General features: G+C 42.2%; 8 protein-coding genes and 1 long non-coding RNA gene across 9 annotated transcripts; 2 read left to right on the top strand and 7 right to left on the bottom strand.

The window, feature by feature from the left end:
- Positions 1 to 1,592: 1,592 nt before the first annotated feature.
- arid6 (AT-rich interaction domain 6) lies at positions 1,593 to 4,695 on the bottom strand. Its single transcript, XM_085925590.1, has 6 exons — positions 4,501 to 4,695; positions 3,997 to 4,150; positions 3,832 to 3,884; positions 3,653 to 3,750; positions 3,431 to 3,590; positions 1,593 to 3,023 (listed from the first exon to the last, which is right to left on the bottom strand). Exons 1-6 carry the CDS (start codon positions 4,510 to 4,512, stop codon positions 1,764 to 1,766), a joined length of 1,737 nt encoding a protein of 578 aa, XP_085781716.1. The 5' UTR covers positions 4,513 to 4,695; the 3' UTR covers positions 1,593 to 1,763.
- A 3,216-nt stretch (positions 4,696 to 7,911) lies between these two features.
- LOC147048357 (histone H2B-like) lies at positions 7,912 to 8,587 on the top strand. The gene has a single exon (XM_085925887.1). The coding sequence runs from the start codon at positions 7,943 to 7,945 to the stop codon at positions 8,315 to 8,317; it is 375 nt and encodes a 124-aa protein (XP_085782013.1). The 5' UTR covers positions 7,912 to 7,942; the 3' UTR covers positions 8,318 to 8,587.
- Positions 8,588 to 8,737: 150 nt separating this feature from the next.
- LOC147048356 (histone H4) lies at positions 8,738 to 9,244 on the bottom strand. Its single transcript, XM_085925288.1, has one exon. It carries the CDS (start codon positions 9,111 to 9,113, stop codon positions 8,802 to 8,804), a length of 312 nt encoding a protein of 103 aa, XP_085781414.1. The 5' UTR covers positions 9,114 to 9,244; the 3' UTR covers positions 8,738 to 8,801.
- Positions 9,245 to 9,316: 72 nt separating this feature from the next.
- Positions 9,317 to 10,010, bottom strand: LOC147048355 (histone H2A-like). The gene has a single exon (XM_085925286.1). It carries the CDS (start codon positions 9,894 to 9,896, stop codon positions 9,510 to 9,512), a length of 387 nt encoding a protein of 128 aa, XP_085781412.1. The 5' UTR covers positions 9,897 to 10,010; the 3' UTR covers positions 9,317 to 9,509.
- Positions 10,011 to 10,376: 366 nt separating this feature from the next.
- On the bottom strand, positions 10,377 to 11,630 carry LOC147048354 (histone H2B 1/2). The gene has a single exon (XM_085925287.1). The coding sequence runs from the start codon at positions 11,612 to 11,614 to the stop codon at positions 11,240 to 11,242; it is 375 nt and encodes a 124-aa protein (XP_085781413.1). The 5' UTR covers positions 11,615 to 11,630; the 3' UTR covers positions 10,377 to 11,239.
- Positions 10,470 to 24,683, top strand: LOC147048351 (uncharacterized). The gene is made up of 6 exons (XR_015067674.1): positions 10,470 to 10,608; positions 12,708 to 12,846; positions 15,018 to 15,159; positions 23,405 to 23,561; positions 23,645 to 23,858; positions 23,945 to 24,683. It is a non-coding gene; the product is annotated as an uncharacterized LOC147048351 (long non-coding RNA).
- On the bottom strand, positions 12,084 to 15,131 carry LOC147048353 (bile salt-activated lipase-like). The gene is made up of 11 exons (XM_085925282.1): positions 15,016 to 15,131; positions 14,783 to 14,930; positions 14,148 to 14,267; positions 13,872 to 14,069; positions 13,667 to 13,797; positions 13,485 to 13,592; positions 13,302 to 13,416; positions 13,003 to 13,189; positions 12,717 to 12,920; positions 12,422 to 12,631; positions 12,084 to 12,343 (listed from the first exon to the last, which is right to left on the bottom strand). Exons 1-11 carry the CDS (start codon positions 15,079 to 15,081, stop codon positions 12,163 to 12,165), a joined length of 1,668 nt encoding a protein of 555 aa, XP_085781408.1. The 5' UTR covers positions 15,082 to 15,131; the 3' UTR covers positions 12,084 to 12,162.
- Positions 15,664 to 19,032, bottom strand: gtf3c5 (general transcription factor IIIC, polypeptide 5). The gene is made up of 11 exons (XM_085925283.1): positions 18,715 to 19,032; positions 18,356 to 18,554; positions 18,091 to 18,289; positions 17,791 to 17,980; positions 17,308 to 17,412; positions 16,941 to 17,055; positions 16,566 to 16,646; positions 16,392 to 16,480; positions 16,182 to 16,264; positions 15,974 to 16,107; positions 15,664 to 15,888 (listed from the first exon to the last, which is right to left on the bottom strand). The coding sequence occupies exons 1-11, from the start codon at positions 18,916 to 18,918 to the stop codon at positions 15,728 to 15,730; spliced, it is 1,560 nt and encodes a 519-aa protein (XP_085781409.1). The 5' UTR covers positions 18,919 to 19,032; the 3' UTR covers positions 15,664 to 15,727.
- Positions 22,380 to 25,200, bottom strand: gfi1b (growth factor independent 1B transcription repressor). Its single transcript, XM_085925284.1, has 7 exons — positions 25,025 to 25,200; positions 24,684 to 24,766; positions 24,267 to 24,422; positions 23,935 to 24,155; positions 23,664 to 23,801; positions 23,346 to 23,511; positions 22,380 to 23,095 (listed from the first exon to the last, which is right to left on the bottom strand). The coding sequence occupies exons 2-7, from the start codon at positions 24,757 to 24,759 to the stop codon at positions 22,917 to 22,919; spliced, it is 936 nt and encodes a 311-aa protein (XP_085781410.1). The 5' UTR covers positions 24,760 to 24,766; positions 25,025 to 25,200; the 3' UTR covers positions 22,380 to 22,916.
- Between the last annotated feature and the right edge of the window lie 447 nt (positions 25,201 to 25,647).

Here is a 25,647-nt window from a genome sequence, read left to right as displayed (position 1 = left end):
CCCAGTTTGGACTTTCCAAAACAAGCCAATGATATTGTCGCTGCCAATTGTTGACCAGCAGGGCTTAGTAAGAACATTGAAATCTATTTATGGCCTCGCCACCTGAACATTTGAGATCTTCACTGCGATGTGGCAGGAAAATGTTATTGCTGCTTGTCAGATTGCCTGGTAGTACCTAAAGCAAGCATGCAAAATCTGATCATGTAAATAAATAGGCTTGCGTAACACCTTTCTGGTTAAAAAAGCCATTGTTTCTTGTATACCTTGTTCCTTGTATGTATAAAGGAAAAGTGAAATGATGACATCTATTTTTTAGCATATACCTTGTTCCTTATATATTTAAGAGAAAGTGAAACGATGGCATCTATTTTTTAGCATATACCTTGTTCCTTATATATTTAAGAGAAGGTGAAACTTTGGCATCTATTTTTAACATAACCAAACAGTGCATAAAATTGCAGCATCGCATTGTAGCCAAAGGTACAACCCAGTTCTCCACTCATGCACGGATACAAATCATTTCTCTTAATTTTCCCCTAACGCTTTAAATAATCTGTAAAATCTGTCTGGAACATTCCATTGAATTTCAACAAAACATATTTGGAATATTTGATCCTTAGTCTGATATGGCAGATATTTGTTTTTATTATTTTTTTTATATAAAGCTAATCTGGTTTGCAATCATAGCCAGCATCGTAAGAAAAACAAAACAACTCACCCATGCTGTGATTTGGTACTGGAAAATGTCGTCTTGTTTACATATTTTTACAACTGACAAGAGACTTGTGTAGTATGTTTTTTTTTTTCTAAAAATATGGACAGGAGGACAAATGGCGTTTTATTCACGCCAACATTTCTGGCATTGTTGTTACCATGGGAGAAACTTCAGACAAGACGTAATTACATATTGGCATCGGCGACCTGTTGGTTCTGTTTCCCAAGATTGGTCTCTTTGTGGAAAGGCACGGTTAAGGCAATTAAATAAGGAACAAGCTGTTCTTTCAAACAAACCTTGATGGCTCATTCACATGAATGGCCAAAAATCCTGCTAAGCTTGTGGACGTCCATCCAACGTCCATTTGACACTTTTAAATATGATTAAAAAAATAATAATAATGATGTGTATGTAAACTTCTCACAGGAAGTAAAACAAAACCAAATCATTTTCCCCTCAGTCTGACATTTAGCAAATAGAAATAATGATATCATTTTAATTGATATTGTACAGACAAAAAAAGCGCCAGAGAAGTTTGCTATTAAACTCCACGGAAGACAAAGTTATACTTTAATAGCAATTTTTCCCAATTGCTTTGTTACTTTATATCCTCATAGCGGCATTATTCTGTGTGTATTTTCATGTGTGTGACAGAACACTATTATTATTCAAATAAGGTGTGTGTGTGTGTGTTTTGACGCCACTTTGTCACTAAGCCAGCTATCAGTCAAAATGCTCAATGATCCCCACATTGTTTTCGTTTTTTTTTTTAATATGCAACTTAATTGTCGCTAAGGTTAAGGTGTGGTGCGCAATTACTCGTCTTGTGAAAGAGCGAGAATTTTCCGTCATCTTAGAAAAACAAGACACGTGAAGAGGACGGAATATTTGCTCTTTATTTGAAAAGTTATTGGAATGTTAAACAATCGAAGGAGGAATACTTGTTCCTTTAAATGTGGGTAAAAAAAATTATAATAATAATAATACAAAAATCTTTTATATCCTCCCCTCCATGGTAAACGGATGTTGTTGAAACTAGTCACGAGTGTCACGTGGAGTTGGAGATGATCTTCTTGAGCTTCTTCACCTCCTCGCTAGTGAGGTGCAGCATAGAGGCGGCCGAGCTGGAATTCGTCACCTCCGCCGCTTTCCGATCGGGCTCGCCGTCTCTCTGATGGCTCGTTGTTACCGAGAGATCGTGCGGAACCGGACTGGGGCTCCTGTGGGCTTGTCTGTCTTTAGCGGAGGCTTCCCAATAAGACGGCGGTTTGAGGCCGCTGGATGACATGGCCGCTTCTGGCTGGGGAACCTGAGAAGCCTCCGGAACGGCGCTGGCTTTCGAAGCAGCGGTGGAAGGCGTTGCGAAGGTGTTGAAATGATTTGGGTTGGGGATGTAGCGAATTGGGGGTGTCACAAGCAACTTTGGACTTGGCTCCTTTTTGCCCGGCGCCCGGAGGTCTTCCACGTTCCGCCGATGGAAGTCTGGGTGAAAGAAAACCTGTCCCGGGTGCATGTACTTGCTCTGTTGCGACGCCTCCTGCAAGAGACGAGGTAGCTGCTTGGGGTCGTAAGTCGCGCCCGGGGGGCCGTACGTCCTCAGCCAATTGCGAAACACTGACAGGGGGATCTCGATCTCCATCTTTCCGTCGTTTCCGGGAGGCGGGCAAGGCTGGATGTTTGGTTTCTTCGCCGCCGGACCCTCGTCTTGCACTCGGTACTCTGTCGGACTCTGTTTGGCGAAGCAGGTGCGACCGTCGGCCCTGGTTGTCAGGGTGCTGTCGAACTCTGGACTACTGCTGGAGGTTAGGTCCACCACAATGTCCTCCCTGGCCTTGGCGAGGTACGGCGCGGTCGCGACCTCCGCCGCCTCGTCCGGCTTCTTGGCGCCGTCCTTCCTCGCTACCTGCGAGTGCAGCCGCGTGTACAGCGAAGATGGCATGTTGAGAAACTTTGGCTTCTTGCTGGCCACGGGCGGGGAGAAGGACGATTTGGGATTCCCGTCCGTCCTCGGACTCTCGGCTTTAATACTCAGATTGAGAGGCTCGCTCAGTCCCGACGACGACTTGTACTGCTCGGCCAGGAAGCGCAAATGGTCCAGAGGCCTCACGCGTTCCGTCTGAGCCGGAGTGTAGGCGGGGAAGGTGAATTTAGGCGGGGGGCCCGTCTGGGGGCTGTGCGGCGTCATCATGGAAGGCGAGATGGGGACGTAAGACGGCAGGATAGCCCCGCCTGGGTGATAGCAGTTGGGATGTGGCAGTTGGAGAGGAAAGACTGGGTGAGGAGGACCCGGCTGGAGGTTGGGATGATTCTGTCGGAAAACAAAAGTGCTTCGTTTAGTCAGAGCTTGGTGACCTAGTCTGCCTTCATCATCTTCTGATTGGACCAAACTGGAAGGACAAACCTAACCACAAACGTAGTCAACAGTCTATCATTAGTATTAAGCAGGAATTTCGTGACGCAATTACATCGAGGTTCATCTATAATTGCATTTCAATGACCTCCTACGTGGTAAATTTGCACGTCAGGGTGTGACCCGCTTATTAAAATGTCACGCTTGAGACATGTCAGCTTACCTCTGGCACCATTCTGCCTCTCCTAAACTTTTATCAGACATCTAACCGCTACTCCGATCGTAATCCGAAAGCCGGGCTCTAAACGGAGACCGTGTCCCTTGAAAGATCTTTCCTCTCGCCAGAAAGAAATAACACGACCGACCTGATGGTGCATGGGAAGCGACATCATCTTGCGTTTGACCATCCTGGCGCCGTTGACGTCCTCCGCGCCGTAGCCGTGATAACGGTAGTGCTCCACCACGTGAGGCGACACCACGTTCATCTGCATTCCCTTCAGGTGGCACTCGTAGGCCAGCAGGAGTCTTTTCCAGATAGCCACATGTCAGTCTCCAGATTGAAATGACCCCTTCCCCATTTGACTCACTTCTCGTAATGGCGGCGGGTGCAGGTGGCGGCGCTGGTGCTGCGAGGGTTCCCACCCAGCGAGTTGTAGACCTGCTTCCAAAGCTGTTGAGCCGTCACCTGTCCGGACCAAAAAACCCCCCATCAGTCGTCTATGTGTCACAAAGTTAGCTTGGTGACTCAAAGCGATGAAGAACTTACCTGGTGATAACCCCCCAAGTCTCTGACCGTCTTGAACATCACGAATAAATCGACTGTAAGAAAAGAACAACGGCACTTGAGAGCTCATTCAACCACGATAACTGAATCTAATTTCATGTCAATTCCAATTTTTTTGTTTAATCTACCAGCAATTTCAAAACACACTTTGTTTGAAGCCCAGATGAGGGATCCTCTCGATGGGAGTATCTCGCTTCTTCATGAAAAGGTAGAGATTGGTCAGAAAGGCTTCCTCGGTCATGCCCATCAACTCCCGACGGTGCTCCTCGGGGACCCCCAGCTGAGCTTTGGCCCTATGTGCCTGGGAAACATCAATATCCAAAAAATAATAAAAAATACTGATCAATCCCTTACCTAAAATCCAAACCCAAATTTGCAACCTATCCTGAAGCCCCAATTTCCAAACGTAGCTCTAATCCGTATTGCTAACTCCAAATCATAAATCCAAAATCCTAACCCCAAATATTTTCTCCAAATTGTTCGCCTTTTAGCATAACCTCGATTCAACCCTATTCAAAGTTAAAAATGATTTAGGAAATTGTGAAAAAAAAAATCCTAACCCAACATCCAATCCTTAACCCTCAAATTATTGCATGTCAAAAAATCCCCAAATCATATCAGCCTTTTTTTTTTTTTTTTTTTTTCCCTCACCATTTCCATCATGAGCGCAAATGAGGGGAGCAATTAGTCCACGCCGGGCAGCATCCGAAACCACTGAATACACAAGCACCCGAGCACGTCCAGGCCGGCGGCTGTTCACCAAATATTTGACAAGACGACAGACAGAAGCTGCTTATTTCAACGTCCCTCTCTTCAAATTTCGACAGTTCGACCGGTTCCACCAGCTACCGAACAACTGCAACGCTGAAATCGACCACACGGCACAATTTGGCTTAAGAAGTTGTTCAACTGGCCCAAATCGAGTAACTGGGAAAATGTTAAGATGTTCACGGAAGCGCGTGATGATTTGATGAAATGTGAAGATATTTCGCACAGCAAAAAAGAGAATGCCACGCTGATATGTAGGCGTATTGTTATTTGGGCGTAAACGAGATATGTAACATTTTAACTGAGCTTAGGTTGTTCAACATTCTCTTTCAACATTTATGATTTCATTTGTCACAGGATCAATTTGGTTGGAAAGATTTGTTGCTTTAAAAAAAAAAAAAAAAAGCATCAACAAGCAAAATTAAGTTTATTAGGTCATTAAGATAAAGGTCAACTACGAACATGAGACAGAAAAAGAAATAGTACAATACAAATGAAAAGAAAAAAGTGGAATGTTAAAAAAAGAAAATAACGATGGGAAATTGAAAAACTGAAAAATATTGGAAAATTAAAAAGGGGAAAAAGAAATGAAAAATTGAAGAAAAAAAAAGGAAAATAATAAAAATAGTAAATAAACAAAAATGAACACAGAAAATAGAGAAATAACAAAAATGCTTAAATGTTCATGTTGACAGTCAATATTCCGATCAAAAATTCGTCAACTGATGATTTTCTTGAAGTTCAAAATAGCGTACAGTTTGAAAAGTGATAGAAAGATAAACCAAGTCAAATTGAAAACTATGCGCAGTCCCGAAACATTCCCTGATATTTATCTATCGTCAGGCATACATGTCGAGACCTAATTTCATCTCATGCGGCCCGGCTGGTTCGACAGGAAGCAGATTTGGTAAACGTTGATCAGATAAATTGCAAAGACGCTGGCATGATAATTACGTAGGCGTGCTTTGACTCGGGATAAATATAACACTCACTTGCTCTTGAGGACATTTTGCAAAGGTCAAGAGTTTCTTCACGCTATTATTAACCTTACTAAATAACACACAAATATACACAATTTTTCAAAAACGACTCATTTGAGTGCCACTCTGGAAATGTCAACATTAAAAAAAAAAAAAAATAGAGGTCACAAAGTCTCAGCAAAATAACTTGTGTTTACGCAAGCGTGTCTTTGTTAACTCAATCCACCGCTCAGCAAAACAAAGGCGACATTGATTCAGAGAAATGTCGAAATACGAAAGTCACGCTTATCCATCTTCAGCTCGGCATGCCAAAAATCTGATATGATGTCATAGTTGAAGCCAATTGTTATCGTCCTCGCATTAATGTGAGCCCCCCCCAAAAAATCGAATTGATATCGTCGGACAAGTGCGCACACCCTGGTATTCTATTCCGGGCGATGAAGAAGGAGCTTTCAAAAGTTCATCTTGGAACATTTGCAAACACTGCACAGCTTCAAATGTCAAATGCGTTCAGAGAATGCCAAGGTGACAGCAAATTTGACTTTTCTAGCTCGAGTGGAATAGCCGGCTCGGGAGCACAAAAGCTCTCGTATCATGGACTATGTGAAGAATGGCGTCGACTCGGTTGTTGATTTCACACGTTACCTCCTCCATCAATTCTCAGTCAAGGGTGTGTGCCTTTAATTGTTCCGCGTGACTCGTAAGGTGAATATGGATACAAAAGTTTTATTGCAGTTCCTTGAGAGACAGTTGGCTGAGTGCTTCTCAAAGAAATAGAATTCAATAGTGACAATGGCTTTGTTTTGGTTTTTTTTCCTCCTCCAACTTCCTTTCTGCAGATGATGAAGGTCATGCTAATTTCACTCTAATTGCAGCATTTAACCAAAAGAACGGGGTGGTTCCCATTTACCTGCTGAATGTCGGGCACGCCCGAAAACAAACTAATGACATTAGCTTTTCATCACATCTTTTGTGTAGCGCTGGCGTCAAACCTTTTGAACGTTTTCCGTTCCTCATGATGCAACTTTTTTTTTTTGGGCAGGGACTTTATTTTGACAATTCACAGAAGATCAAGTTGGGACAATTTTTGAAGTGATGAATAGCAAATTGTCATGTAATTGATGATTTGCTTAATGACATCTGTCTTAATAAGACGCCGTCACGCCACATTCCTGCGAGTTAATTTAAGGTTTCGGCAGCGGAGTTATTACATTGACTCATATCTGCCCCGAGGGGGATGTTTGGGAATTGTTTTGAGGGTGGGGCCTTCCTTCATCCCATGGTAAGAAAGAGTTAATAACACCTTCTTGATTACGCTGGATACATTTCAGACCAACCGAAATGTTGACCTGCCAACGTGGAGCCGTTTTGACGAGGCTACGTCATTCGAACGAGTCGGTGAAGTCGTTAAAATGTACTGCAAATTTAGATTGATCCAAGTTGTTTTAACACATTTGCTAAACTTGTTTGAATGTTTTGGTAAAAACATAAAAGGTATAGCATTTTTCCCCATAATGCATGTGCAATATACTTTTTAAAAAAATGTCATGTTGCTGTTGTTTATTTGTTTTGAAATCTGGATTGCATGACTTAAAAATGACTGCTTTGAACAAAGATGGCAGACTTCCTTTTTGTTGACATACTTGACCAGCTGATTGGCTGAGATCTGGGCTAAGATATTGCTTTTAAGCCCAAGTTAGCATCAGCTCAAGGAAGTGAGGTGAGTCACATAATGATCTCATGACAGTCATAGCTGCCTAAGGTGTAGCCGCACATTGTCATTTGTAAAATTGCTTTAATTGGCCTCTTGTAATAACAAAAGCCTTTTATTAAAATAGCTACATTCAGTGTCATTCTGTGTCTTTATGCTGCTCCCAATTCCAAAGATACATAACCGCCTCAAACAACGCAACATATCACAATGGATAAATGTTGTTATTCCAGTCCTTTTCAAATAAAATGTCCAGATATTGCAGAAGGGGGCAGTCCTGTTAAATCGTCCCATCTGTCAAAATGAACTTTTACATGGACTAATTTCCTACAAGTAAAAACGAGAAACAAACATCCTCTCTAAATGATTAAGCGCCCAATGAGCAACAAGAAGGGATCACCCACCAATGAGAAAGGAGCAAGGGAGCAGTCCACCAATGAAAAACGAGTGTGGCTCTGGTCCAATGAGGAACGAGCTTTGTCACAGTTATATTTGTGTTAGTAATACAAGCGTCAAATGCAACGGTCCAGATTCCAGCCAATTGCAGAGTGGCGTTTGTACAGTTAAATTTGCATTAGGGCGTCCATAAGTATACAGGCTCCGATATTTGGACTTAACCTCCGTTTGAATCAACATGCCTGAACCCGCAAAGTCAGCGCCCAAGAAGGGCTCTAAGAAAGCCGTCTCCAAAGCTCCTGGCAAGCCAGGCAGAAGGAGAAAGAAGGGAAGGAAGGAAAGCTACGCCATCTACGTGTACAAGGTGCTGAAGCAAGTCCACCCTGACACCGGGATCTCCTCCAAAGCTATGAGCATCATGAACTCGTTCGTCAACGACATCTTCGAGCGCATCGCTTCCGAAGCTTCTCGTTTGGCTCACTACAACAAACGTTCTACCATCTCGTCCAGAGAGATCCAAACCGCCGTGCGACTCCTGCTACCGGGCGAATTGGCTAAACACGCCGTGTCAGAGGGTACGAAGGCCGTCACCAAGTACACCAGCTCAAAGTAAAGCTCCCCCTGATTTAGTCCTTAACACAACGGCTCTTTTAAGGGCCACCCAAATCACTTCAAAGAGTTGGCTTTCCTTCAATTCGCGTGTTAAAATAGTATCTAAGCCAAAAATGTCAGTCTCTTTCTTGCCAGTCTGCAAGAAAACATGTATTGTAACAAATGTATACATGTGCCATTATGATTTGTTACATTACTTTGTAATTTGTAAATTGTTACATGCTCTATATAAAATCTCTATTCTAATCTGCGGACCTGAGAGAAGACTTTTGTTTTGGCGCCCTTTCCTCATAATTTCATGCACACGTCATGTTGAATGAAAGAAATTACGGTAATTGTTTTTCATTTGACGTTTAGCATATTTCAAAACAACATGACGTCCTTATATTTTATTTATGAATAGTGTGGGAATAATAAATTCTTCATCGACTACGTGTGTGGCCCTTAAAAGGGCCTTTGGGTTATTGATTTCAGCTTCTCAATATCTAACCGCCGAAGCCGTAGAGTGTACGTCCCTGCCTCTTGAGGGCATACACGACATCCATGGCGGTGACGGTCTTCCGTTTGGCGTGCTCGGTGTAGGTCACGGCGTCACGGATAACATTCTCCAGGAAAACCTTGAGGACACCACGGGTTTCTTCGTAGATCAGACCGGAAATACGCTTCACACCGCCGCGACGAGCCAGACGTCGAATGGCGGGTTTGGTAATCCCCTGGATGTTGTCGCGGAGAACTTTACGATGGCGTTTGGCGCCTCCTTTACCCAACCCTTTGCCTCCCTTTCCTCGTCCAGACATTTTTCCTTTTCTGGTTGACTTACTTACAGAACTGACAGCTTAAACGTCGTCGGTGCGTTTATAAACACAAATGCGGACCTGAGAGAGGACAGCTAACCTAATTCGAGGTGTAGAATGTCATCCACAGCACTTGTCCTGCCCCCCATGCATTATCAGGTCTGTAGCCACAGAAACGATGATCTTTATTTGATAATTGGAATTATTTAATATTTTGTTTGGTAATAATTAATTTGGCGGAGCAATATTCAAAACGGAAGTGATGTGAAATCTGATCAGTTTTGTTGGACAATGATAGTTTGTAAAATAGTTCAATTTCAAAACATTCATTAAATGTACTCTTTATGAAGGAGATGGTTGGCTCTTAAAAGAGCCGTTGGGTGGTCGAGATCTCCAGGTTTACTTCGACTTAGCAGTCTTCTCGGTCTTCTTGGGCAGAAGCACGGCTTGAATATTGGGCAAAACGCCACCCTGGGCAATTGTCACTCCACCGAGTAATTTGTTGAGCTCTTCGTCATTGCGGACGGCCAACTGCAGATGACGGGGGATGATTCGAGTCTTCTTGTTATCGCGGGCCGCGTTGCCAGCCAATTCCAGAATCTCAGCTGTCAGGTACTCGAGCACCGCCGCCAAGTAGACGGGAGCACCCGCACCGATACGCTCGCCATAGTTGCCTTTCCGAAGAAGTCTGTGAACACGACCTACGGGGAACTGAAGTCCGGCACGGGAAGAACGAGTCTTCGCCTTAGCTCGAGCTTTACCACCGGTTTTACCACGTCCAGACATAGTTGCGAAAATTTTCAGCTTGTGTATTACTAACACGACTGTCACGGAAAATGGAATAGCGTATATATACGGGCCTTTGCTGCTCGTTGATTGGCTGGCTGAAGCGGAGAATCGGTTGTCCAATCAGCAGCGAGCTATAGCCCTCCCTTGAGCAGAAGTAGAATTCCCCCTCCCTTTCTAAAAGGAAACGCCATAAAGAATACACAAGATGTCATAGCGACGCTTCTGTCGTGTTGAAAAAAACAAATCGACTGCTTATTGCGTGTGTTTTGTTTCTTAATCAAATTAAAATTCACACATTTATTTCAAGGTGATGCTAAAATTTAAATCATGTAGAATAAAAGAGATGTCGCATATAAATAAATAATGTACTCTTCCATATTAATAATAAATAGCATGAAGACCGACCACTTCACTTGTATATTTATTTGTGTATGCATATCTCTGTTATCTATAGATAAAAAGCAACGCAGATTTTTGTTGATGTCAAGATTGGACTTCCTGTTTGACGTCTCTCCAAACTTCAACACACCTGATTGAAATGAGCAACATGTTCAGAACCCATCCGGATCAGATCTGCCGGTGCGTTGTTGCAACCGGGGGACAGAAAACAGGCAGCACCAAGGTTGCCACTTTTGATACATCAAATGTTTTAAGTTCTCATGTCTCGTCACTAATCTGCAGCAAGCAGGCAAAAATGCCCACCTGCCAGGTATCAGCACACACAGAACACAAGTCTGCACAAGGTGTCTACTTTCTTTAGGACCGTAAAGACTTTGGGCATTGTTTGTTCACTAAATTAGTATTTTGGCCATTTTCTTTCGAGAGAAAAAAATCAGATGGGAGCAATGTTTTTGCACAAGATTTCCTGAGTACACATTGCACTTGTAAAACAATTTGTTGCTTAACTGCTTGATTTATGTTTGTGATCATCTTGAACGTTTTATTACGTAAAATGAAAATTACAGGGACGTCCGCTTTTTTTAATTTAGCAAATCCTGATAGCATTACAGACATTGACTAATTGGGGAAAACTAGATTTTATCATAACGTTGGTGTAATTACGCCGTTGATTTAATCAATTTTATTATTAAAATACAAATATCACCTATAATAGGTTATAAAAAAAAAAAAAATTGGCAATTCGATGGGTCAACGCATTATCCACTTATATAAAATCGATGTTGGTCTTATTTACTTCATATCAGATTTCAATCATACACTAATAAAAATCATATCCATTCGTAATCAGTATGACCGAAATGAATCAACTCTTGCGAAATAGTGTGTGGCTCTCAAAAGAGCCTTTGGGGTCATCATGGCGAAACCGGACGTTGCGGTGTCTATTTGGAGCTGGTATATTTGGTGACAGCTTTGGTTCCCTCGGACACGGCGTGCTTAGCCAGCTCGCCTGGCAATAAGAGTCGCACGGCGGTTTGAATCTCTCTGGATGTAATGGTGGAGCGCTTGTTGTAATGCGCCAGACGAGAAGCCTCAGATGCGATGCGCTCGAAGATATCGTTGACGAACGAATTCATGATGCTCATAGCCTTGGAGGAGATTCCGGTATCGGGATGGACCTGCTTCAGCACCTTGTATACGTAGATGGCGTAGCTTTCCTTCCTGGTCCTCTTTCTCTTTTTACCAGGCTTGCTAGCTGATTTAGTAACGGCTTTTTTAGAGCCCTTTTTAGGGGCGGCTTTAGCTGGCTCGGGCATGGTGGTCAGGTTTAAAGGGGAGAGGAGGATTTCAGGTCAGACGGTGGTGCAGTTGGTCTATTTATAAGTGCGTAATGCAAATCAGAGTGTGAGGTCGCCTTTTGCGTATTGGCTGACAGCATCCATAGACCGAGCTAGGATTTGTTTGTCGCGCTCTCTTTGGTTGAGATGTCTGCGGACCTGAAAGAAGGGACTTGACGCGGTTGGTGAACGAACTCGCTGACCCTTCCGTATGAATTACTAATTACTTTTTTGGAGAAATAAGATATTTCATGCGTGGTTGTGAAATAAAATATATTGTACGTGATGTTATGTTATTAGAAATATTCACTTTTTTTCCTCCACCAATGTTTTCTAGATATCAGAATTCATATTTTCATCTTAATTGCATTTCCTAATTGTTCTCAGCATTACCTGATTGATTGTATTGACATTTTATCTTCAAACAAAAAGCTCCTTAACAAAGCGAAAGATTGTAAAAATGTTTATTCTATATACAATTTCAATTCAAACAATATCATGAATGACCTTATGAAATGTTTTGGTCTTTATTCTGGGAGGTTTATTTGGAGGTTGGGCAAGACGCTCGTCCAAAAATGGACATAACGCATCCTCATCTTCTGTCGGATGTAGTTCTTATCCATGTTATGATTGATCTCCAGATATTGGTGTCCATTGGTAAATTTAGGCCAGATGGAGGGTACGCTCAAGTCTCCTTTGTTGGGATCTCTATAGACATGACAACACAAGCAAATCAACATGGGAGACATTTTGATCAATTTCCCAGTCGAAAGGAATATCGCCTACCCGGTTTTGGCAAAGTTGGTCCAATAGGCAATCATGTAGCGAGCGACGTCACGATGGCGAGGCCAGTAGCCCAGCGGCGTGCTCAGAGGCTTTCCAAAAACGTACTGGAGGTCATCGGCGTGGTCGGCGCCCATCCAGCTGGGATACGGCCTACCGATGCCGCCCATGCGGTTGGGCTCGGAGAACAGATACGAATAGGTGCGGCCGGATCTTTAATGAGACAAGAAAAAAAAAAAAAGATATTCTAAATCTGGCCCAAATGGATTTTCCAATTTGTTTTTGGCAGATTCCTTACGTGGCATTGGCGGCGTGAAGGTAAAGGGCGGCTTGCGTAGAAACCAAGAAGATGTAATCTGTTCCGATATCCACGATTGTCCTCTTGATGTCCTCCTTGGTGGGATTGTTCGCCCATGTCGACGTGTACAGTGAGTAAGCTTCATCCAGTCCGGCTTTTCCTTTTTCTTCAGTGTAAGTAGCCAGTAGCCTCTTCATGTCGTCACTGTTTGACGGCGATGAGAAAATGTCACTTTTTTTTTTCCAACGTGCGAATGAACTCCCGCCGATAAATAGCAAATACTTACATGGGCGTTTCTACGAGGTGAGAGTTGATGGAAGGGATGTCTATCGCCGTGAAGAAATGTCCATCCATGTCATTGACTCCCGCAATGTAGTCGATCTCGGCGGCATTGTGGAACAACTTGGAAGGTTCGTCGGGCAGGAAATCTCCATCGATTACAGCAGATAGGATCAAGTTGTTTACGAGAGGGGCTGAAAGAGGAAGAAAGACATTTTTATTTTTTTGAATTCGGTACAGAAAACGGATAGAAGATTTCTCCGCTCTTCAAGTAACATACTGAGCAGAAAGAGAAAAAAGTTTTACCATCTGGTGAGCTGGACAACTTAAGTGCGCCTGCTTTTGTGAGGAGCACTGGATCGGTCATCTTCAAACAGGCGGCCATTTTGTCATCTGTGGGACAGTTGACCTTAAGAGCAACCTGAACGGAGCAGAGTAAATCATCTGTCATCTGTCAAGCGAAATAAATGTCAGGAATTTACGTTGTACCTCCTCTGCGATCTTGCGGGGGTTCTTGATGATACCCCACGGGCAAAGAGCAACCCCGCTCTGGGAGATGGCTCTCTTGATGACACCTTTGTTGTGAGGTGTGAGGGTCTGTGAATGGAGATAAGCAATGTAAGATGGCTGCTTACTTGGTGAGGATGTAGAAAGACAAGTCAACGTCCCACCTGGAAGCTCACGCTAGCGCCACCTGCAGACTCTCCAAAGAGGGTGATGTTGTCTGGGTCTCCTCCGAACGAACGGATGTTTCTGTGGACCCAGGCGATGGCAGCCTGCTGATCCCACAGACCGTAGTTCCCTGTCGTACATCATTTTTGGATGATTTTTTTTTTTAACTTTAGCGTCTCTGACGCAAACAACACTAAGTGGTACCTGGTAAACTTGAATCTCCAGTGCTGAGGAAGCCCAGAGTTCCCACACGGTATCCTAGAGTGACGACTATAACATTTCCTCTAGCTGCAAGCTCCTGCCCATCGTAGAGATAATTATTCAGGAAGTTAGCCCCCATTGAGCCTCCAGCCAGGAAGCCTCCTCCATAGATCCAGACCATGACCGGTAGATGGGTCGACACTAGAAAATGAAGATAAGATGAAGTGTCAAAATGAGTTTGCCACTCTTTGCTCAGCATAAGCTTCACTTCTTATTTACCTGATCGGCCATGAGGAACCCACATGTTCAGGTAGAGACAGTCTTCACTTCCTCTCGTGTCACTCATGAGGACGTTCAACTGAAGGCATCGCTTTCTGTATTCGGTGGCCTTCATAACACCTGGTCAAAGACATATTAAATGATTAAATATCATGCTATTTTTTTTTACTTTCTGAGAAAAATGGCATGTATCTAATTTCTTATGAAATTTTATTTTGGTGGCTAGTTTTCTAAACCGGAAGTAAGACGTCTGGGTCACTAAAACCCGGCAATTGACTTATGGTGCGTTCAGGGACCGCTCATAAAGTAGGACATTTCAGAACTACATGGGAAAAAAAAGAATGCACCAAAAAGAGATGAGTAGTACGTGAGCACATTGTAGAAAGTAGTGGAAACATTTTTTTGATCATTTGATGTATCAACTGAGGTTGCTCTGAGAAATTGTGTGTGTGTGTGTGTGTGCAGGAGATGGCTCCTCACATTGTGACGTCACAAAGTGAGGACCCGGTAGTTTTCGATAGTGATACTTAAAAACAGTAACGGGCTTTGTTTTGTTTTGTCAAGCCAAAAGTGTAGTGGCCAAGCGACCCACATAGGTTTATCGGGATAGATAAGATTATTTTTACGCAACTTACCGTCCCAACCAGGGTGACGCTGCGGTTTCTCAAACCTTCCAGGAATATCAGCAAACGGAATCCCTTTGAAGACATCCATGTGGTGTCGGAAACCCAGACGAATGTTCTCGCCTTCGACCATGCCGCCCTCCGTGTACACCACCCCTAGCTGAAGATACGAAATGACCAGCAGACATTTTGGTATTGTGCAAGTTTTCTTGTTATTCTGTCTGTCTAAATTGAACTTGACTTACAGAGGCGGCAGACACCGTCTCCAGAATAACAGCGACGGCGAGCAAGATGGCCAGCTTCTCCATCATGACCTGAATGAGTTCTTCGATGACTCGGTCACTGGACTTTTATAAAGCGGACACACCCTCGGAGCCACCTATGAAAATGTGAGTTGCAATTTGTAATGATGTATGGTGAGGGAAGTTGACACAGCTGTGTTTTTAACTCAAAGTCACACTGCAAAGTTAATCATCACACTCATAGTTTTATCAGAAATGAACAGCATATCTTCACACCGACATATTTTTTTAGGGGTCAGATTAAATTAATTTTACCCTGAAACCGCCCTCAAAAAAAAAGGTTTAGGACAAGAAAACGGCAATTAACTCTATGTGTAACTTAGTTAAAAGAAATAAACACTGGTCAGAAGCTAATTTTAATGATGACTTTATTTTTGTGTATATTGTTTGCGTAACAGGCTGCATGACAAAATATCAAGTTTAAGTGAACTGGCATTTTTATTTTATTAACAGATCGGTACAAACTATTTGGATAATTTATTTATATTAATGTTGTCTTGGGACTAGACTTTTTTTTTTTATATATGAATCAAGCATCTTAAATCATAAATGATCAAAACTATCCAGAAAGAGGGACACAAAGAAAGTGTTTCATTTTTTTATTAGTGTAGAAGTAAAAAAGACACAAAGATAATTGTCACAGTATTGTCTTTTGTCACATAAAATCCAATATTTCAGTCTCTATCTCATTTTCACTTCCCTCTGATGGCTGATACTCTTCATCCCCTTCGCCTTCCTCATCCTCATAATCATCTTCATCATCCTCGCTGTCGACTTTTGAACTCTGTTTCGGTCGCAAGGAGTCCTTTTCCAATGCTGGTTGAGAAAGATACTTTTAATAACAGAGCAAAAAAAAAAAAAAAAAAGCACACTGAAAAAAAAAATAGTCTCATTTCCTTACGCGATTTATGCTCAACCTTCTTGACCAGGGACGAGATGATGTCTCTCAACTTGTCCGTGGTTCCCACGGGACACCAGCCGTCACGCTCATCGCACACTTGTGGGTTGTTATCCTGCATGATGATTTCCTGGATGCTGGACACATACGGCAAAAATTAACTATGAACTGAAAAAACAAACAAAAAAACAAACAAAAAAAAGCTGTGTACCTTGGCACATGCAAGTCACACAGCTGGTAAAACATCTGCCGGTTAGGTGGTAGCATGCCCTCTCTGAAAATATAGGCGGAGTCCTGGAGACATCGAACGCCGCACAAATTAGTATCGACCATACGCGTGCGAAAAATCGATTGGCTAAAAACAATCCAAATAATGTGAAATCCATTTTGATTGCAACCCATAGTGATGATGTCAACTGACCTCTAATTGATAAGAGATTGGCACTGGATCTTTACTCGTGCCCGAAGGCTCCTGATTTCGAAGTTCTGACACACTGGCCGGAGTTGGACCTGGGCATAAAAAAAATAAATAAAAATAAGCAGCAATACCATCGTGATTTGTGCATAAGGGAAAACTACGAATGGATCCACTGACCGGTCTTGTTGAATGCTATCGGTAGCGTGTAGTTCAGGGAACTCCTCTTGGGCTTCACCAGTAGCTCAGATACGACATAATCTAAAAATGCCAGACAGACAGACACCCAAAAATCAATTTCTGTCAATTTTGTCTCTTTAGTTGATTTAATAAAGAAAAATAGCACTGCAGAATAAAAAAATAAAAAATAAATAAAGACTTTAAATGCAATGACTTAAATGTGCCAACTGTGGCCACTAGGAGGCAGTATAATACTGTACATGAAAAAAACATAGCATTCAATATTTGAACATAACACAAAAAAACATTTCAAAAGTTTCAACCTTTGTAGGACACCAATAACAACATTTGGCCATTGATCATCTTTTTAATTACCGTTTTTGGTGCCACAGCGCATCCTGTAGTTGAGCATCTGGTAAATCTTGGACTCGACTGTCTTTCGAGGGTCGTAGCCAAATCTCACCCACAGAGTTCTCCATGGTCCGGTCACCTTGATAAGAAATGCGCCGATAGTTTTTCTTTATTTTTAAAAAGGTTTATTTCACAGACATCAATAGGCAAATGCTTTGATTTGAGTTTTTAGACCGCATCTGCAAGAATGCAGAATAAATATAATAATTATATAATTGTTATTTGTCTTTCACCCGTCTGGCTACCTTGGGGTGAGTGGGGGTAAAAAAAAAAACAAAAAAAATGTACGAAATGATGTTTATTCTTTATCAGCCACACAGTGTCAACTCACCATGTAATACGCCACAACCGGCAGGAGTCTTTTGAGTTTTTCCGGGTGGATGTTAAGGTTGGCCTTGACGGCATTTCGGGACCAGATGGGCCGGCTCTCAAACATCTAAAAACAAAATTTAGGCTTTGAGATAAGACAACAGCCCAGCAGAATTATGGAAAAAAAAATATGTCTGCTTGCCATTATATAATATCAATAAAGCAAGGTCACTGATGGGCGGCGCAGTGCGAGATCCCACACGGAAAATGCATTTTCTCTATTTAAGTTCCATTTGGACAAAACAATGTGACACTTTTATTCAAATCTTTTACAAATCTTAGATTTCGATAAAACCTTTCAAATCCATCTCGATGCTTTTAGTGTAATTGACAAGAACATTTACTTTCTAGCGGTTGAAACCTTTTGTAGCTTGATTAAAACCTTGATTTCTCCCTCACTCTTTTTTTTCTCCTCTCCATATGAAAAGTGAGCAGATAAACATACCGCCACTAGTTTTTCCTCACATTGCCGATCAATCTCCATGGTGGCCATGCTATTCCATTTCATCCGAGCCGTCTCCTGAGTTTCGGTGGGAACCTCGGGATCGGCGAAAGCCAGGAAAATGGCGTTATGGGGTCGACGGGGTCTGTTCAATCCGATGAAATTTGACTTGTTCTGGATACGATCAGCTCTCCTGTTCCAACGAGCGGGGAAAAGTACAATCAAGATCTTTTTCTCGGTCAGTGAACTCGCAATCTCCATAATCAACAAAAAGAGGTCAAGTCGACCACACGAGGGACTTACTGCTTGTTAAAAACATCAGCTCGGTAGAAATAATCAACCGGTGTGTCCAGACGTGAGAAGATGGTGGGGGGAAGGAAGAGCGGCATGGGCTGCTTAAAAAAGGCTTCTTTCTCGGTTTTCCGAAGGATGATTTTGTTGTACAAAGATGTGTGTTGTCCATTTTGGGAATGCACGGCAAGGCACTGATAATCTGCCATCCCTGCAAGAGACAAAAGGTCACTTCTTAAAAGCAAAATTAGAAACCGGCCAATTCCAGTTGAATCACCTTGAAATTTATACGTTGTCCCGATGACACCAAGTATTTCCATGTTCATCACAGCGACTTTGGAATCTCTTTTTCGGACTCTCCTTCGCACACGGAGGAGAAGATTGCTGGATGAGAAGCGGTTGCCGCACAGAGAATGACAGAAAGGGTCTTGGGGTCGGTAGCGCAGCTCTAGTCGTAGATTCGGTTGATTGAAGGTCTAGGAAATAAACAAAATCTTGAAGTGAATTGGTCTTGGATGCTCGAATTCAGATGGTGAAAAATGGAGGCGCATCTTTCTGTTTGGATCACAAACCTCTACACATGCCCGATCTGATGTTTTGCTCTTTTTTTCTTTTTTTTAATTCTCCTTTACTTACTTCAGAAATGTTTTTTTCACCACCAAGCGTCTCTAGCATCTTGTCCACGTTGGAAACTAAGCCTGGATACTCCACGCATACTAGCTTGTTATCACGCAACTCCAATGTTGACGAGCTGCCGGGCACTATGTCCTCATTACCCGAATCGGAAAACGAAAGTTCTTTCAACGAGAATCCCAAATTTACATCTCTAAAATCCGCCATTGTTAACAATTGACTATATTTAATACGATCTAAATACAGCCGGATAAGTTTAATGTGCGGATGTGTACTGATCTCGACTGCGTGTCGGGAAGCAGCAAAATAAATCCGGCTGGAAACACTAATCGTCAAAAATAGTTCCAAGCCCTATGTTTACGTTTCAGGCTGGACTTTATTTTTATTTATTTTTTAATATTTGGCATAATTAATTCGTTGATTTGATATGATACTATTTTATATCCATACATGTCGTTTTTTTTTATTTCCCCGTGATATAAAAAGCTGAATTAACAATATAAATATGATCTATTTTCGCGTATAAAACTTCTCCAATTTATATTTATACACATGCAGTTGATTAAATGTGACTATATTTTATATTTTTTTTAATCAACTGTGTATCGAACAGAAAGAGGCGTCGTTGCGTCACATGGCCGCACGATGGCAATGTCAATTTAAAAAAAGAAAATTGTATGACGCTGCAATAGTTGAGTTAAACGGAATCATTTATGCTTATTTTCATTGTATTGTATTCATACAGATACAAAAACGGGACTGGCTTGGATGAATAAATAATGTGGACTTTGCAAGCAGAAAATATAAACAGTAAATAACAATACAAAAAGAGAAATAATCTGGGTTGTATTATTTCGCCACCTGTTCTGCTAGATCTTCTCAATGTCATGTGAATGTGCTGTTGTTTGCTAGAGGTGTCAGAAAAGCACATTTGTGGTCTGTCCCACTCAGAATTGATCAATTTCTGAAGACTTTTGTCTTTTGAAGACAAAAGGAAACAGTTGCATCTAGGTTTACCAAATTATGACAAATATTCCTGATTATCAGCAATTATTTTAGTGGCGATAAAGTTTTCTTTCATTCGGGTTACTTCTTTTAGTTGCCTTGGAAATCATGACTTTCTTTTTTTTTCTAACGGAGAAACAGTTCAAATGACACTTAATGCATTTTGGAAAATCTGCTAAGGTTGATTGCTCCAATTGGCAGATGGGCGAGGATTGGTCCAGAGGCTGCCAATCAGTTGCGTGCTGTGGTGACATGTTGACGTGATGATGGACTTGTTTGACTTTCAATGTTTGACACTCCTACGTCTTTGGCTGCTATCTCTCTCAAAGCCTTGTCCGCTCCTCCCTGCCTCTTGGCTGGCCTGCTCTGACCGTTGAAGTGTGCGGAGGCCGTGATAGCGTTATCAGACACCCTTTGCTGCCTGGCTTTCACTGGAAGAGTCTGTTGCACTCAGATTTCATGTTTTTTTTGTTTTTTTTTTGGATGATCATACTTGCTTCTCAAGTGGCACACTCCCCTTATGGCTTGTTTTTAGCTGGCTGTTTAACAGTTGGGAAGGTCAAATGTGGTCACTCCGCCCATATTTGGTTTGTACGTTGGGGTCCCGCTCAGAAATTCGGATGTGTTACATCTATGTATATATTTCAACAGAGATGATCACGTTTGTGGTGACTAAACAGGAAAGTGATCTTCCCCCCCCGCCGTCACTCACTGCCAGAGCGTCCTCGAGCCGTGTCACCGCCGAACTTATCTGCGGACGTGCCGAGCCACAACACAGTGACAGTGGGCAATCAAATAGTATCACATCTGCACATTACAGCAGACGCGATCGTACGGCAACTTCCGGAGGAAATCTGCCGACACTTTCAATTTGAGGAATGCAAAGCAATTCCTCCCTGATCGCAAGAGTGTAACATAGAATTTTGTTTTTTTTAGCAGCTATGGGAGGATAATTTCTCCTGTCTGATTTCCCGCTCCGAGTTCCGTGAATTTGACAGCCCTCGGGCACATGGTTGCACAAACCGGGCGCCGCTTATTTGCATGGGGAACATTTGCAAGACAAATTTGCATCTATGCTCCGTCTCCGGGGCTGATGTGGGTGTCTTGTGTTTATCCAAGGAGATTGGAGGGACAATATTCAAATTGAATTCAGGGGTTATGTTTGGCATAAAAAAAAATCCTATTTTCGTGTCTTTACAATAGTCCCAATTTTTTTTAAAAATCACAAAATAGCTTTAAATGTACATACTAAATATATTTTTGCAAATTTTCTGCAATATTGCAAGTGAACCTTTGAGTGACATGCAGCTGCACAGTTAGGAAGCAAATCAAGTCCTAAACATTTGCAACTTTTACAACACCTGGAGCAACATGCAAATATTGTACTTCTACCTGAACAGAGGTCAAAATGAACATCTTTTTTTTTTTTCTGCTTATCCAGCATTTTTACACACGACGCTTTCTAGTGCAGTCTTAACACCTTTTTCTCCCGTTTTTCCTGAGGCTGTGTGACCCCCCCCCCCTCCCTATTCACAACCTGTGTCCTGTTTGCACGCCCCACCCACAATCCTCCTCCTCTTTTCTGTTAGTTGCATGTGTTGGATTTTGATTAGCGGCCGAGTAACTGTTACACATGCAGACACAGGGGGCCTTGTTTCCTTTGCGATATCCACAAGTTTTGCATAAAGACCTCAGATTTGTTTGCCCGACCGTAAGCCTCCACATCTGCTTCTCTTGCCCAGGCAGACACTGATTTCGGTTTCCCATTAAAAAATCGACGTTACACTGTCATCTTTTATTTCCCGTCTGCAGCATTTGAAATCCAACTGAGTGAGCAGCGCAAAGGCTTTTTATTGTTATTTCGGATTCGAATTTGATGTCACGTATATCTCCGAGGGATGCTTCATCCTGTTTCTTAGATTAAACAAAACTCGCTGATAATCAGATTTGCCCGAAGCATCTTAAAGCGCTAACTGGTTTAGTGTTTGAGGAAGGTGGTGAGTTTTCCTTCCAGACTGTTTGTTAAAGTAAATCCAATGTGCTGACTGGGTGTGGTGACGGTTGACTAAGTCATCAATCCCCCCTTTTTTTTTTTTTTAACAGCCTATTAGTTAATCCCTGTATCCCAGTCAACTCGATGCACTCTGAAGACCAGGCGGACCTGTGTGTGTGTGTGTGTGGCCAAAGTTTGATAAAGCCTCAATTGATAGTTTGTGTAATTCTGATTTCAAGCTGTGATTACAGTTCTAGTCATCAAATTAAGAGGACTAAATCGAACCCGTTTTGATTTCTTTGGGGCTCATTTGATTTCAGTTTTCAGTAAAATAGTAAAATTACAGAGCTGATTTTTTGCTAGTGGTTGCGTTTCTTACTATTCCTAATATTACGCTCTTCTCACAAATAAGACGGAGTGGATTACATTTGGTTGCTTTTGATCATTTATTCCGTGAGAACAATTTAATGACTATTTTGCATTTTACTGGTAGAGTGCGTGCGTGTGTGTGTGTGAGCTTTTCCAGCGAGCTGAAAACACTTGGAAGCAAACTAGAACGAGCTGGAAAAGTCATGTTGACAGAGTTTATCACATCATTTTACTAGGCTAACAGTTGACATGTATTTTGCCCTGGAGGGAACAGGATAGAGCAACCACAGCTTCAGCTCATTCTTTATTTTCACACACACAATTTACAATTCTCACGTTACATCCATACGCAGTTTAAATAAGAACTCATGATATAGCTATACAACACTTGAAAGCAGAAAATCTCTTATGGGTTAGCTCAATCGAGGTTATCTATGAGGGCCTCCAGTGTTACGGCCTTTGTGGGACAAAATACAAGAGTATTTTCTTGTGGAGTAAAACATTTTGTTTTTGTGAGTTCCCAATATACCCCTGGATCAAATTCACAAAAATCGCATTGCGCCACAACTTAAACCCGCTTTTACCTGGTTTAAAGTCACCAAAGTCACATTAAACGCTAACATTGTAAAGGCACAGGTTAAGGGTCCAGCCCTAAACAGGTGTACTAACCCTTATTATTTAATTTGAATTCTTTTCAAATAATTCAACACAAATGGAATGTGTAACTACATACTGTCAACGATAACACATATTCTTATTACAGGGGTGACTGAGCACTTGTAAAGTTCAAATCTGCGCTCCGCCCCTGGACGATCCCGTAATTATGGCCGTCCACGTGTCACTTAATGCTGTGTTGGCTCTCCTGGTGCCGACGAAGGTCCACTTTGCGCTGGAAGCCTTTGGAGCAAACGCCACATCCAAAGGGTTTGAAGCCGGTGTGTTTCCGACTGTGGGTGATCAGGTTGGAGCTTTGGCTGAACGCTTTACCACACACTTGGCACTTGTGGGGTTTCTCACCTGAGTGTAAAAAAAATAATCCGGGATTATTTTTCAATTATTTGTTTAAAGGAGCAGCTGTCTACTTAATACAAATCACTCTGCTTCTGGAAAATCAGGTTTTGTCACTACCCCTTCAGTGGGAGCGACAGAGCGTGGCATAAAGATAATGTTTACATTTCTATCTGTTCCACATGGTTGGGTTAGCTTTTGCGAATAGCACTTGGAAACATGACTTTTCACTCAGACAATGATTCCAGCAAAGACATACCCGTGTGAATATATGTATGTTTCTTCATGTCGGATTTCTGATGAAACCTCTTCCCGCAGAACTGACACGGGTACGGACGGGTGTCTGAGTGGATGAGGAGGTGCGTGGACAGCGTGGAGGAGCGCTTGAAGGACTTGCCGCACATCTTGCACTCAAAACTTTTTTCCTGGACAAGCACGGTGCAAGAAGAACTTCAATCAATTTCAGATGTTTGAGGTTGAGGATTATTATTTTATTCAACATTTATTGAAAAAACACAAACTAACATATTTTGCTTTGGACCATCTTGAATGATCTAGGCTATTTCAGAAATCATACCTGGGAGTGAACATTCATGTGTTGCTCGAGACTGACTGCGTGGCCAAAGGTTTTTCTGCAGATGCTGCAGCCAAAAGGTCTCGTTCCGCTGTGGGACCTCCTGACGTGAACTTCCAGGCCGTGAGGTGTTGAGAACACCTGAAGGACAGACAACACAACACAGTTGTCAAATAGTGATCCTAAACTTACCGACCGGTATGACCAGTTTTCACTTTCAAATGTTGAATTCTAATTTAGCGAGTCATTTCACCGTGTTTCAAGCTGGACATACCTTATCGCAGGTGATGCAGTGGTAGGTGTCGGAGCTCGGCGAGTAGTGGGTACTGCAATCGAGCGGCTGCTGGTTCTGCGGGCTGCGGCTGATGTGCGTGTTGTACAAAGTGGCGGCGTGCTGCAGCACCGCCGGGCTGAAACCCAAGCGATACGGAGAGGGAACCTGCTCCCCCCAATACGCCGGCTTGTAGTAAGAAGGGAATTCTGCCTTCTGAGAATCTGACGAGCAAAGAATACATTGAAGGTGCCGGAGAGTAAAAGGCATCCTTTGGGTTTGATGGCGTCAGTCCTGGAACTTTACTGACACTTGTAGGAAAATGTGCCGCTCACCTGTTGCGTAATAGGACTTTGTGGGAGCCACAGGGGGTCTGGTGGGCTCGGCGTCCACAGGTAAAGGACTCGGAAGTTCTTCCTCCGCTTTTCCTACTGGTCTGAGGTCTGTTTGGGAATGCAGGCCCTCAGATTGAGGCCTCGGAGGTGAGGTCTCTGTAGATCCAAAACAATGCAGTTTGGTTGACTTGAGCTTGTAAAATCATTTTGGTCCAGTCATAAAAACTCAGAGGCTTTAAATCAAACCAAACTCAGAATTTAATATTTATTTTCATTTATTTTAACTTGAGATACATTTGTCCAAAATGGGTTCAACGAGGCTGTTGTGAATAATTATGAAGAGTTCAACAGTATACTTCTAATAAATGATTGCAATTAATATTGGCATTTTTTTCACAATACATGTTTGAAAGTTACCTGTCTCATCTTCATATAATCTATGCACATTAAATGACGAGCTCCGTTTGTTTTTCACCAGGAAAGATCGAGGCATGTCGACTCTGTAAGCACAAATAACACATATGTCAGCTCTTGAAAAAAAAAAAGAAGTCTTTAGTCAATATTAATTTCAATTTACGTTAAAGCTTTTGTTTTGTCAAAAGGAAAAAATTACATTTAAGATTTTAATTGGCACACCCAAATCTCCATAAAGGCTTAGCCTAATAGTAGGGACAGATCATACAATATTGTCAAATTGTATACGATATTCAAGCTAAAAATAAAAGTGAAAAAACCCCTCAGTTAAAGTAGAAACTCACCTTGATAAGATCCAATTAAATCGTTGACTTCGTTCAGCTCTTAGTGTGTCTCACCCAAATTAAAATCCTTTCCTTCAAGTCCCAAAAGCAAACCAGCGTCAAAGCATCGCACTTGTTGCTCTTTCTTTTTCTCCCCTCCCTGATTTCCAATCAGATAATTTCGCCGGAGAATCTGACTGTGGTTTCAACCAATGGTAGAGGCAACCTGCAAAAGGCAATTTGCGTACAAGATACACGGGGCTTGTACAGTTACATTAAATACACAGCTGCAGGGGGCAATATGAAAAAAAAACCCCTGCAAAAGTTAGACAAACTTAGCAAACTTTAATAGAGAGGCGGATGAGTCATTGCGAGCAGATGCTTTTCAGGCGCAACGTTTATTTTTATTTTTTGAAGGCGGTTGAATTGCTTACTACAACTCTGAAATACAGTCACAAGTAGCTACAGACAGAAGTTGTGTTTTCTTGCAAAACCGTTTTTTAAAATATATATATTTTTGTGTTGGACAATACTATACTTAAATCTGCGTGCGGTTACGTGAGACCTATAGCACCTCCAAATAGACACACACCAAACCGGTCTGGGAGAATAGATTGACTTTGAATTCTATTTTACTGGAGAAT

Source organism: Syngnathus leptorhynchus, chromosome 12 (genome assembly GCF_054491065.1).
Source record: "Syngnathus leptorhynchus isolate UIUO chromosome 12, UIUO_Slep, whole genome shotgun sequence".
In the NCBI taxonomy this organism is placed as follows: domain Eukaryota; kingdom Metazoa; phylum Chordata; class Actinopteri; order Syngnathiformes; family Syngnathidae; genus Syngnathus; species Syngnathus leptorhynchus.
This window is presented reverse-complemented; position numbering and strand designations above follow the sequence as displayed.